Source organism: Pseudorca crassidens, chromosome 7, assembly GCF_039906515.1.
Source record: "Pseudorca crassidens isolate mPseCra1 chromosome 7, mPseCra1.hap1, whole genome shotgun sequence".
NCBI lineage: Eukaryota > Metazoa > Chordata > Mammalia > Artiodactyla > Delphinidae > Pseudorca > Pseudorca crassidens.
In genome coordinates this window covers 1921635-1934356 of record NC_090302.1, presented here as the reverse complement: position 1 = coordinate 1934356, position 12722 = coordinate 1921635, and the positions used below count along the sequence as shown (strand labels likewise).

Genomic DNA, 12722 nt, shown 5'->3' with positions numbered 1-12722 from the left:
GATGCCCAGTCACGTTACTTCCGGGACATGCATTTCAGGTCCTCTTTAAACACTCACACGTATTGCAAACAATTCAATCAAAGGGTTTGGGTCCCACGGGGGACCCCACAAGACCAAGCCTGCCGCGTGTGGCGAGGGAGCACGTACTGGTTCAGCCGCAGGGCCTTCACGGCTCTGCTCTCGGGAAAGCCCATCTCTGTGAGCTGCCGCAGGGCCGCCTCGTCCACACGGCCGTCCTCGTCCTCGTCCAGCATGGCTGCGGGCAAGACACGGCACTGTGAGGGCCTCAGGCAGCGCCCGGCCGCGCGAGGGGTGCTCGCCCGAGCCCCTTGGGGGGCCGCCGCAGTGTCTGAGCACCAGGCGTTTGCAGCAAGTCTCTCACAGCTCAGAAAAGCCGCGAGGGGACCATCGGCTGTCACCTGCGTCAACACGGGACGGCGGGGAGAGCGGTTCACCAAGCCTCCACCCACTGGCCCTTTCCAGGTGCAGGGAACGGCCGAGGGTGAGCGTCCACCCTGGGGCTCGCTCCTACCGTTTGCCTTCTTAAATAATTCCACCGCGTCCGGGTTCAGCGCCAGCAACTTCTGTGCCACCTCGATGAGAGACACCAAGATCTTCCGGAGCTCCGTCTGGAACTGCAGAGAGAGGAAAAGATGCCCAACACAGCTACTTGGATCTGAGATGACATGCCCTGTCCTAAAATTCCAGATCTGTGAGTCACACGATGTCCAGATAACTGAGGAGAACAGGAACGAAGTGTCTCAGGAGGCGGGAAGGAGAGGCTCTGGCTGGCACAGAGTGACACGGCCTCCTGCCGGTGACACAGACACACCAACACCTGGTGATGTCACTCAGCCCTCCAGCCCACGAAGAAGGCGTCTGGCCCACTGGTCACTAAGTGAGCTGAGAGCCCTCCTTTGGCTTCACTGAAGAAAAGTGACTGATTCCATGGGCTCCACAGACGCAGGTCTCTAATTTTCACCTGCAGCCGATTCATCTTCTCAAAAAGCGGGGCTGCTGGGACTGTCATTAGAACCCCCCCCCCGCCAGCTCCCTCCCCCAACCCCCGTAAGTGTCGGCCATCGTGAGAGACACACACACACACAGGCTGGGAAGAGACAGGTGTGCCCGGGTTCCAATGCCCTGATCAACGAGGAACTCTCTGGAAGAGACCCCAGAGAGGGGTGTTCCTGAAGCGAACCAGCGTGAGGCAGAGATGCCCGACTGGCCCTCGGTCCCGGGGGCGGCCGCCCCGCTCCTGCCCGGCCCTCCCTCCGGAGCACTGGAAACACCCAGCCTTGCTAACACAGAACTTTCCGACCCAAGATAAACAAGAGTCAGATTTCCCTCTGGAAGCTTTTTACCAAACTCAGGACAAAACTAACGTTTTTCCCATAGTATCTATCCTTCCAGTCCTGCCTTTCAACGTCTTTTCAAACTTTTTATTTTGAATTAACTTGTTTACAAGAAGCTCCAAAACAGTGCACAGAGCTCCTGTGTCCCCTTCCCCAGCTCCCCAGGGCCTTCCGGGAACTCCCGCAGCCCCACGCGGCGGGTGGCCACAGGCCCTGCGGGCACTCACGTCTCTCGCGCTGGTCTGCACCACGGCCCGGTCCATGTCGCAGGAGGGCAGGTTGGCGGTGGCTCGGAGGATAGCATCTCTATCCGGGGCTCTCTGCGCTTGTTTTTTCTAACACAGAAAAGTAATTGGAAAGTCGGAAATGAGTAAAGAGCAGCAAAAGGCCAGACCATGTCTGCTGAGTAAAGAGCTCTAGCCAGGGAAAGCACGAGCGTCCTTGGGAGCTGGAGCCATATACCCCCTGATGATCAGGGAGGCTTCTGGAGAGTTCTGTGCACGGCCTCAGGGACACACAGGGGACACAGTCGCGGCCCGCTGGCGCTGGAGCGTGGCCGTGCACGACACAGGGAAGACAGACAGTGTCTCCTGTGGCACAGAATGACCATCACATGGGAGTGGCGGCCGGGCGGGTGACTGCAGAGGACCACGCAGGCTGGCCGAGAACACGCACTCACCGTTGCTCCTTCGGGAAGCCCCGCATGCGACGACAGAAACAAGAAGAACAAAGGAAATACAACTGGGAGAGACAGCACCGAATTCTCAGAGGATGGCAAACAGCTGGAAGGACAGCTGGAAGGATGAGGCCGAGTGCAGGGAGGGGGCGGGGCAGGGAGGGGAGCGAGCCGCTGGAGCCGAGAAGCCCGAGCCGAGGAGCCGAGGAGCAGGGCCGCTGTCCTGGTCCCACGCCGCTCGGCTCCCGGGACGCTGGGCACGAGGGGCGGCCACGACCCGCCAGGCACAGAGCAGCCTCCCAGGGCCGCTGACGGGGACATGAGGAAAGCCTGCGACGTGAACGACAGAGACCGAAACAGAAGCCGGAAAAGTAAGAGGGTGAAGGAAGGAGAGGAGCTTGAAAAGAGAGAGCCCTGTAACACGGCCCTCGGAGGGCCAGGAGCACAAAAGGACGCCGCGACGGGTAACCTGAGAACAGGCGTCTAGCTGGGAAATTTAAACATCTCTCAGAAAGCAGGTCCGACAGCCAACAGGAGGTCCAGAAAGAGAAAAGACAAAACGCGGAGGGGAATCGACCAAAACAATCCAGAAAACTTCCAGAAACTCCAGCTTCCATGTGCCAGGCACAGCGAATGGGGAAAGACGTGCATCAAAGCAAGCCGTGAAATTCCAGATGGAATCAGGGAGGAGGAAACAGACCACGCAGAGGAAGGAAGAGTAGCGCTGACCGGCTCCCACCCGCCACACAGACACCCTGGAGACGGGGCCAAGACCTCCATCGCGCACGCGGCTGGCGCTCGCTCAGCAGCCACCGAACGCTGGACGCAGGGCCTCCAGACCTCCTGCCCTTCCTTGAGGCTGGAGCGGGTCTGGTCCCAGCGAACCAAGAATAAGTCAAGAGCAAGATGCTCAGCCCCATGGCAGGCATGAGGCGGAGACGATGCTCAGCCCCAGGGCAGGCAGAGGCGGAGACGGCTCCAAGACACCCCACGGCCCTGCCCCTGGCAATCACAGTTGCACGACCCTGGGCCTGTGGCGGGCGGATTTCACTCTGGGGTTAGGTCACATCACACAGCACGGCGACCTGAAGGACGTGACCCTCGGTGGGCCTGACCTAATCAGGCGAGTCCTGAATCAGGACGGGGCTAACTCTGGCCATCAAGTTTCAAAGCAAGAGGGATCCAACGCGTGAGACCGCCCGCAGCTGGCTCTGAAGACGCCCTCCGGGAGCCGAGGGTGGCGCCGGCTCACAGCCAGCAGGAAAACAGGGCCCCAGCCCTCCAAACCACAGGAACGGGATTCCGCCAAACCCCTGAAAGAGCTGGAAGCAGAGCCTCCACAGAGCCTCCAGAGAGGGAAGCAGACCTGACAGCAACTCCCAAGCTCAGGGCCCAGCTGAGCCCCCCCGCCGTGGACCCAGTGAGCAGTGCAGCACCCGGGGCTGCTCCGAGCTGGCAGGCCTGCGGTCAGGGAACACGCAGACACGGGGGATGCAGGAGGACCCGCACAGAGGGAGGCAGGCCAGCCCGGGCTGCACAACTGATGCGGGTGGACGGACGGAAGGATCTGAGGGGCATCTTCCAGGAAGTGGGAGCGGCAGATGGCCTCACACTTGTGACCCTGTTTTCAGAGGGGTTTATCAATTTTAGTGCAGAATCTGAAATACCAGTGATAAGCCTACAGAGAACAAACAAAACAAGGAAGCAATTACTGACTTCAGGAAAAACAAAATTCTACGTAAAGAAAGGACAGCTAACCTTAGCAAACTGCTCACTGCAGAAGGCAACACTTACGTAATAGTAACAACAACAGGGACTCTGAATCTTTGACCAACGTATGATCTGACACTCGTGGCAAGAGCTGGGGGGAGGCTGGGGGAGGGGCTACCCAGACCACCAAGAAGCTGCCAATAGTGTCTAAAGTTGAGAATCCAAGAAATAACAATAAGACGTGTTGTTTAGAAATCAGAAAGAGAATCACAGTGGGAAGAATTACAAGTGGTTGCCTTTCGAGTGCGTGACTCAGGACGGATAGGAGGCTACTGACTTATTAGAACATCTGTAGTATTATTTGACGTTCTAAATACACGTGCTACTTTGACTTTAAAAATTAATAATTCACAAAAACGGACATTAACATTTTACAATATTACATTTTACAAACACACACAGAAAAAAAGGTGAGGGCCACAGCCCTGCAAGTTACCCAGAGCCGTGGGGGTGATGGGAACCCGCTGTTCACGGTCACCAAGGTTCACATTGTTGCCAACGACCAAAATGGTAACCCGAGAACCGGATCCACCCAGCAGTTCTGGGAAACAGGGCTGACTCAGGGGCAGGCCCCGACGGAGTGGGCAGCCGTGCCCGCAGCCTGCCATGCCGAGGCAGGTGTGGCTGCAGATAAGAAGGGCCTCCTCCCGGCCGCCTGTCCCAAAGGAGACCCAAAATAGCTCGTTCCGCCACCAGGCCCGGGCCCGGCCCAGAGTCTGGCCTGCTTTCTCTGGGGTGAATGCTCCCGGGCGTTTTGAAGCGTAAGTAAGAAACTCTACCCCTGGAGCCAAGGAAAGATGGGCGTTCACGTGGCTGCCCCCCAGCATGGCACTGCTCTGTCCCGGGCATCTGGCCTCAGAGCAGAAAGAGGCCTGTTGACAGAGTAAATCTTCCACGTACACATGAGCCTCCCAAACCAGGCTTTCTGCGGAGCGAGCTTCCAGGGCGGCCACTACACAGGTCACGAGCGGCACAGTCTCCCCAGGGCGCCTGCATCAGAGGGAAGACTCAGCCACGTGGCAACTCCAAGGACTGACTCCGCGACGGCCGCTGCTCCCAGAGCCTTCGCTGCCGCCCCTGCACCTGCATTCCTTGCTTTGTGGGTGGTCTTTAGCGACTTCCTAACTTTCTTCTGTCAGGACTTGCTTGAGGAGAGGAGGGACGGGAGCTCAAGATTAAACCCGACCCCGAGAACGTGCCGCGATCTCCTCTCTGCAGCCCCCAAAGCAGAGCCGGTCATCAGACCAGCCACCAGGAAAGGCGTCGGTCAACTGGCCAACCGGCCACAACAGAAAACCCCGTGACCGTGCCTCCTGTGACCACGGGACCGGCAGGGTCCACAGACAACCAGTGTACAGATGTTTCTGTTCACGTGTTCAGTGTGAGAGACCTCCCCTCGCAGCGACATCCGCTTCCCAGCTCTGACACTCACCTTCTCTTCTGCGGAGACGTCAGCCATCTTGGGGAGCGGGGCTGGAGCGCGCTTCTTGATCAGCAGTAAGACATCTGGGAAAAAGTGCGCCGTGCTGGTTATTACCTCACATCCACAAAAGCGGCATAAAGGGCGCCAGGCGACCCAAGGACCGAAAAGCAGGGGTCCCCTCTGGGCCCCTCCTCCACGGAGCGTCCACACAAGCCGCAGCCTCCCTTCGGCTCCCACGTCCGCCGGCCCTGCTCACCTCCAGGCTCAGGCCTGGCGAGAACCTGGCTGAGGGTCACCAGAGGGGCCCGGCATTCTCGTTTTAAGGGCTTTTCTGTTTTGAAAGTCTGTGAGGTCGGAGCATCTGGTCTCACCCTCAGAGCTAAGCACCTGGGGTGCGGTGAGGCCACAGTCCACATGTGGTCAGCGCCCAGCTGGCTCTGGGCTTGCCAACCAGACGCTAGGGAGGTCTGCAAACGATATTCCAGCATTTCCAGAACAGATTACTTAAGGGAATCCCACAATGAAAATCGTGCTTGCCTCCACACACAAACCTCTGAGTGAATAAATGGATGTGTGTACGTTAGAGCATCTTCCTAGATGTCTGAAACGACCGCCACAGCTGTACTTTCCAGCCCCCAAAATAAAGCCTGCAGCAGCTCTGGGGACCTTGGTTTTGCTTGGAAACAGAATTAATAACAAAGTTCAATTTGGTTTCTCAGACGCGCGCTGCTCGTGCAGCCTCAGGGTCTGCTGTGTTCTTCCAGGGCGCACACTTGTCTCAATGAAGAAAATGAAGCCGTGTCACCGACGCGTCTCCCTGCTCAGCCCCACTCGGGACGTTCTCGCTGAGGGTGCCACGCCCTTGCCCACTCCCGGCCCGCGAGGCGCCCTTACCTTCGTCCTGGACGTTCTCCTCCAGGAGGGTCTTGGTGTCACTCAGCACCCTCTCCGAAGCGGCGTGGATTAATTTGTGGTGGGTCACGCTCTTGGGGTCCTCTAAGCTCCCATGAGCGCACTGAAGAAAAAAACATAGACACTGTTTCAAGACAGCAGGTCAATTAATCACGATAGTAATAACACAGGACCTGACACCCAAAGCCGCACCAGGAATTTACCGGTTTTCTTACTAGAAATTAAAGCAGAGGTGACACCAGAGAATCCCTGGCAACGGTGGAAGCCAAAGGAAACGCCACAGCCCCTGGTCCCCGAGGCCAGCACTCGGCCCCCGACCCGCCAAGTGCTCGCCAACAGGCTCACAGCTCTGACGCAGAATGCCCTGTCGGCCATTAGTGGCTACCCGAATTGCTTCCTTAGTCTAGAAATATCTGGAGAGTGATTTAAAAGTGAAGATAGCAGCGCCGTCGTCTCCCAAGAACCTAAAGATTTAAGCATGATTTGTGCGCTTGTTTCCCTCCTTCCAAGGTAAGCGAGAGAGAGCTGAGAGAGACACAGCACAGAGAGGAGGCCGGTCCCCGGGGGCAAGAATAGGGGCCTGGACACTTAGACACCCACAAAACCCCGAGGAGACACGACTAGCCTCGGCGCGGCCCCCAGCTCACCAAGCGACGGCCAGAGACCTAAAGCAAGCTACAGACGTGGCTGGGGGCCCCTCCTGGGAGCCCGAAGGGGCTCACCTGGCACGTGGCTGTGTCCCACTGGTCAGCGGCCCACAAACCCCAGAACACACACTGAGGGGGCGATGCTGACGCCCATGCTGGAGGGAGGCTGCTGCGACGCTGGGGACACGCCCACCCCAGGGCCCCGGTGCCAGGGTCCTCACAGCCCTCCTCAGCTAAGCGGGGCCGCCTTAGCACCTCTGTCACCAAAGGTACCCTGCACACGTCACTGCTCACCCAGAGAGGAGCTAAGCCTGTACTTCACCTCTCAACAATGGCGTTTTAAGAGCAACTGGAGTTTTCAGCAATCTAACACTGAAAACAGGAAAAGCGGATCGTAAGGGCTGAGGGCAGTCACAGATGCACACAAAACTGGGGCTGGGGGGGGTTGGGGACAAAAGTGGAATCCAGCCAATAGTAGGACACACTCTGACCATTTATGACAGAGAACACCCCCCGCCCTGGAATCTCACAATGGCTCTGCTCCCAGAAGTACTGCGTGTGCTGCTTCTAATTCTAAAATTTGCAGGCTGGCTGATCTGCCAAGTTCATAATACAGTCTATGAAACACAATTTTCCAAAATAATCCTCATGCTGGTTCCTGAAAAAAACTGTGCTCTGCAGCGCGTCAACAGGCGCCAGGAACAGAGCACAAGCATGAGTCATCCATACGATGCGTGATGACTTCATTCTCTGTTCTCAGCAGAAGCAATGGAGCGAGTGGGGCTGTGACAGCAGAAGAGCCCCAGCAGAGCCCATCGCTGGGGGGGAGGCTCTGACACCCACCCAGTGAAGCGCTTCCTCCCCAGAAGAGCAGAGACTAGTTTCTCTTACCCTTGATGTCACGTGTCATTTGAAGATACACCTTCATGTGATCTAAGAAACGTTAACAGCCGTGCTAGCAGGTTATGTACTGGCCATTTCATGCAGGTTTGCCACACAGAAAACACCTACCACCTCGCAGATGTAACTCTCTTAAAATCATGAACCTCCTGTTACACAAGATGGTTTACTTTGCCCCTTTCTCCAAGCTTGGGCTAGACACCACCATGGTGGTCCCAATCTATATGATACCAAGAAGGGGAAGGCTACAATAGCAATCCATTTCTGTAAGAGTTATGATAATAAACCTTCAATAATAAAGCAACTTTATTAATTAAAAATATATACATAATAAAAAAGTATAAAAAATAATAAAACTCCCAAGAGTACTGTGGGGGGAAGAAACGCACAGTGTCCTCTCAAGGTAGAGGGGAAGGAGGAAGGAAAAAAGAAGGCAGCAGGGGAAAACCGGGAAGGAGGGACAGAAGCGAAGCAGCGACACCACTCAGGGACTGGTTTCCAGGGTGACATTCAAGTCCACAACTTGAGAACTCTCTTTCCTAACTGAAGCCTGCTGATTGGCTCACGGGGCAGCGAACGCTGCCCGCAGAATGGGATGGGCACGGAGGTGGGAGTACTTTCTGACAGCTCGGCTCTGAGTCCCATAATTTATGTCGGCTCTTTGGTTGTGAAACTCCCCTGCTGCTCGGGTCTCTGTACCTGGAGAGATCGCACAGTGGATAAAATTTCAGGTCAAAGCAGGGTAATGCCAGAAAACATCCCAAATGATACATCCCAACAGCAACGGGAATAACCAGTATCGGGAACATAATAATTAGCACCACGTGGAGACTGGCTGTCTCATTAACCCTGAGTGTGCTCCTGAAACCCCTGGGCAAGTGTCCGTGAATCAGAGTTCTTCCTTCGTTCCCCTCCATAAATCAACGTCAGGACAGTGACGCCAATCCTTTACCATCAGTGAGTTTAACTCGGTGCCACACCGATTTACCCACTCGCTTCTCCTGGCCTGACTCGGCAAGTGACACGCCACAGCCACGTGCTTCTGGACGGACAATCTACTTCCATTTACAGGCATGCCTCGTTTTATCGTGCCTTGCTTTACGTCGCTTCACAGATACTGTGTTTTCTACAAACTAAAGGTTTGTGGCAACCTTGTGTTGAACAAGTCTACTGGTGCCATTTTTCCCAAGGCGTTATTTTTTAGTTAAGGTATGTGCATTGCTTTTTTAGACATAATGCTATTGCACACATAATGGTCTATAGTGTAAACGTAACTTCTATATGCACTGGGAAAGCAAAAAATTCGTGCAATTCGCTTTATCGTGCTAGTCGCTTTGTTGTGGTGGTCTGGAGCTGAACCCGCAGTACCTCAGCAGTGTGCTGGTATTAATCCACACGTTTGTTATGGGCCCACCAAGAGCCTGGTCCTGGGCGTGTGAATACAAATCCAGCCCTCAAGGAGCTTCCGTCCTGAGTGGGTGAGACGCAGCGTCTCAGGGAGGTTTTTAAAAAATGTACTGGACAAGCAACGAGCCTGGCTCTAAGCACCTGCGTGCTCGTGGGGCTCCCAGCCTTGCAGCTCACTGCTGTCGCGGTGGTTTTCTAGATGGTGCAATCACCTGACTGGCTCAGAAGTCAAAGAAGAAAGCAGCCAAGTGTGCGAGCCTGGATCCCCCTCCCCCCTGATGTGAGACTGAGACCGTTATTCACGTCCAGCGTGTTCCAGAAGGGGACTGCCAACCAGAACGCTCCCTGGCCTGTCGTCTGACAGTTACAGAACACCTCCACAGAAGCATACTCCCAAGAGGGACCCAACAGTATTTTATAGGCAGTCACTAGAGCAGTCACCGTACGTTTATTCTTGGAGACCACACTAATAGATACATCACTTCTCGCATGGAATGTACACTAAGAGGCTGTGGCCTCTTTGTCCTAAATTCCTACATGGAGACACTAGACGGTGCAAAGGATCGAGTTTCCTTAGGCAGCCAGTTAGATAGATGTCTTGGCCTGCCATACGGAGTCGAGAAGCTTACAGAGGCGAAGCCAAGAACTAGTTCCAAAAACTAGCAACCTAAGGAACTGGACAAGGAATACCTCGTGGGAACAAACTTTAGAAAGTGGCCCTCTCGGCGAGAAGCCCCTTCTCCCGGACCTACCCACGCAATCGCTGTAAAGGCCGCCGGGAAGCAGGGGCGCAGGGACGAGTCCCGCGGCCTCACTGTTTTAAGTGATTCCAGCTACGGGGCACCAGTGGCCAGGGCCAGGCCCCGGCCCCCATGCCAGCCCCGGGAAGCAGCTCCAAGCAGCCGGCTCCGCAGGTCAGGAGAAGGCGCCTCTCCCGTGCGTCCCTACTTCCTCGGGCACTAATTCCCAGCTCCGGGAACCGCACCGCGGCAGCAAGCGCGGATGCTGGAAACGCTAGAGGCCTCGCTCCGGCGGCGACTTCGCCTCTCCCAGCCTGCGCTCCCGACGCGCCCCGCCGCCCGGGCTGTCGTCGGAGTTAAACCAGAGGAGAGAGGGTAAAACGTCCAGCCTGGGACCCGGCTCGCGGAGGCGCGTGCAGAGGGTGTCGGGGGCGGCCGGGAAAAGGGGCGGAGGGAGGGGGAGGCCTGGAGCCGCGGTCGGCCTTACGTGCTTAAGGCAGCGCTCCTTGAGCTTCTCCACCGAGGTGTCCTCAGTCGCCTCCTCCAGCCACTCGGCGCCGTCGGACGCGCAGACGTGCAGCCGCAGAACCTTGCCCGCGAAGATCTTCTCCTCCTGCACGAACATCGCGCCGCCGTCGCCGCCGCCGGGGCCTGCGCCCGCCGCCCGGACCCTGAAGGTCACCGGGGCGGGCCGGGGGCGGGGCCAGGCCGCCCGCGCGCTCCCTCGCTGGCCGCCGCCGCCGCCCCGCCCCGGCTCCCGTCGGCCGGCCGCCCGCCACTCGCCGCGACCCGAACCGTCGCTGCGCCCCGCCTCCTAGCCGCCGGGGGCGCGCTGTCGCCGCCGCGCAGGAAGTGCGTCACAGGGTGCGGCCGGAGCACACCGGGAAGTGTGGTTTTCCGGCGGCCGCTTCGGCGTCGCCGCCGCGCAGGAAGTGCGTCACGGGACTTGCCCGGAGCGTGCCGGGAGGTGTAGTTCTCGGGCCGCTTCCTTCGTCCCGCACCTGCGTGCGATTTGCGGTGCAGGCCGGCAGCCACGCGGGAGCCGGGAGCTTGCGAGTCCGTTTTGAGATGGGATCTTAGTGTAAAATACACCCGGATCTTGAACAGTTGGGAGGAAAAGAATATGAAAAATACCTCAACAATGTGAGGTGAGCCTTGATGGGGCGGGGGCAGCTGTAAACAAGAACAGGGTGAAGAACGACAGGAATGCTTCCAGCTTGGGTGACAGGGTGCAGCCGTGCCACCTCCTGGAGGAGGGGGCGCCGCTGAGAAGGGGGTCGAGCGCAGCCTTGCACCTGCTGACCTGGGTGCGCAGGGGGACTTCCAGGTGGAGGTGGCCAGGGGCAGCTGAGTGTGCAGGGCTGGAGTCAAGGGCAGCTGTCAGCTCGAGGGCAGTGACTGAGACTGTGGTCCCCCCCGCCCCGCCTCCACTTTACACAGAGTAGCCTGCGGAGAAAACTGAGGGATAGGACAACTTAAAGCTCTGGTTGTGGCCCCATGGAGTCCAAAGCGGGGATTTCCAGGAGAAAATGAAAGCCTGTGGGAGAACTGACGATGCCACCCATGGACTCAGAGAGACTGTCTTGGGGGCCAGGTATAGCTCCGACTGCTGGAGCGATGGGGGATCCTCGACAGTGGGGTGTCCCAGCTCTTGTTGGCATCAGTGGCCTCTTTTGTTCCAAAGTCATCTTTTTGCGTGTGTGGGATGAAGGCCTGGGGAGCCCGCTTCCTTTCACTATGTCAGTAATAAACAGCCCGGATCCATCAGCAGCTCACGGGGCCTTTATCAGCCGAATCGGCCGGGATTTGCGTGCCCAGCACCCTTCATCTGATGAGTCTCCACCAACTTACCGATTCCTGACCTTGCAGCCTGTGCAAACCCAGCCCTTTCCCTAGAACGCAGGACCTCCTCCCTCAGGAAGACCGCCCTGGTTGCACCTCCTCTGGGGCACCACCTAGCATGCTGTGAGTTGCCCACCCATCTAGTGGCTGACCCCGTTGCCAGAGCTGACCCCTGTAGGCTGGACGTCCTTAGTGATGTGTGGACAAAATATTCCTGAGGAGCCTGGGTGTAAATAAGTGTTCTCCCATCAGTGGCACACCCTCCCCGGAGGAGAGGCCAGTCAGTGATGATTCTCCCCTTGGGGGTGCAGCGGCGGGCCTGGGGCAGGGCTCCCCTCCCAGGCTGCACACTCCCCAACCGCATCCACTGGGAGCAGTGATGGGTGATGTCCTAGGACTCCCTGGACATCCTCGGTGGGTTCCTCCCGTTCTGAGCCTCCAACTCCTCTAGTACATAAGGATCAGGCTTCCATGTGTACACGGACAGGGCCCCCTTCAAGGAAGGCCCAGCTGCCCAGCTTCGGGGAGCGGTCAGCAGACGCCGGGCCTTGTGAGGTCACGGCCCCCCCGAGTGGCTGGCCTAAGCGGCGTGTAAAGACCCAGACTCTTCCCGTGAAGGGGAGGACCCGGCCCAGAGCCGGCCTAACCCTGCAGCCTCACCGCCCCATCCAACAGGTGCTGGCCCCTAAAGCACCTCGTGCACCTGAACTCAGCCTTGCTTCCCAAGACCCCACCTGGCGCACTCACCTGGCTGCCCAGCATGTGTTTATTTAGCGTCTGCTGTGTGCTGGGTGCCGCTTCAGGGACTGGGGGTGCAGCAGGAATAGGCAGAGAGAGAGAGAGAGCCCACACCTTCGCCCCTTCTGGGAGGTTCTCAAGATCACTGTCGCTCTCAGAAACAAGAAAGGTCGAGTGGTCTGAGCGTGTCCGGCCCAGGCCCAGCCAGGAGTCAGCGAGCGCCAAGGGTTTCCCTGAGTGGGGCAGAGCCAGCCCTGGCTGCCGGGCCCGGTTTGAGCTGGCAGGGCCCAGCCCGCTGTCCCAGCCCGGCCC

The 12722-nt window shown here is 57.7% G+C and overlaps 1 protein-coding gene across 2 annotated transcripts in view; it reads right to left on the bottom strand.

Annotated features, from left to right (window-relative positions):
* Window positions 1-12722, bottom strand: part of UBAC1 (UBA domain containing 1) — a 235497-nt gene that overhangs the window by 8855 nt on the left and 213920 nt on the right. The window contains exons 1-6 of one of the 2 annotated variants that reach the window (XM_067742738.1): window positions 10318-10582; window positions 6119-6239; window positions 5234-5307; window positions 1583-1690; window positions 533-635; window positions 148-256 (exon numbers count right to left, since the gene is read on the bottom strand). In XM_067742738.1, the coding sequence (XP_067598839.1) occupies window positions 148-256; window positions 533-635; window positions 1583-1690; window positions 5234-5307; window positions 6119-6239; window positions 10318-10455 (653 nt within the window). In that variant the 5' untranslated portion in view covers window positions 10456-10582. Of the gene's footprint in view, window positions 1-147; window positions 257-532; window positions 636-1582; window positions 1691-5233; window positions 5308-6118; window positions 6240-10317; window positions 10583-12722 lie in introns of those variants that run through there. The other variant, XM_067742737.1, reaches the window with a different exon arrangement.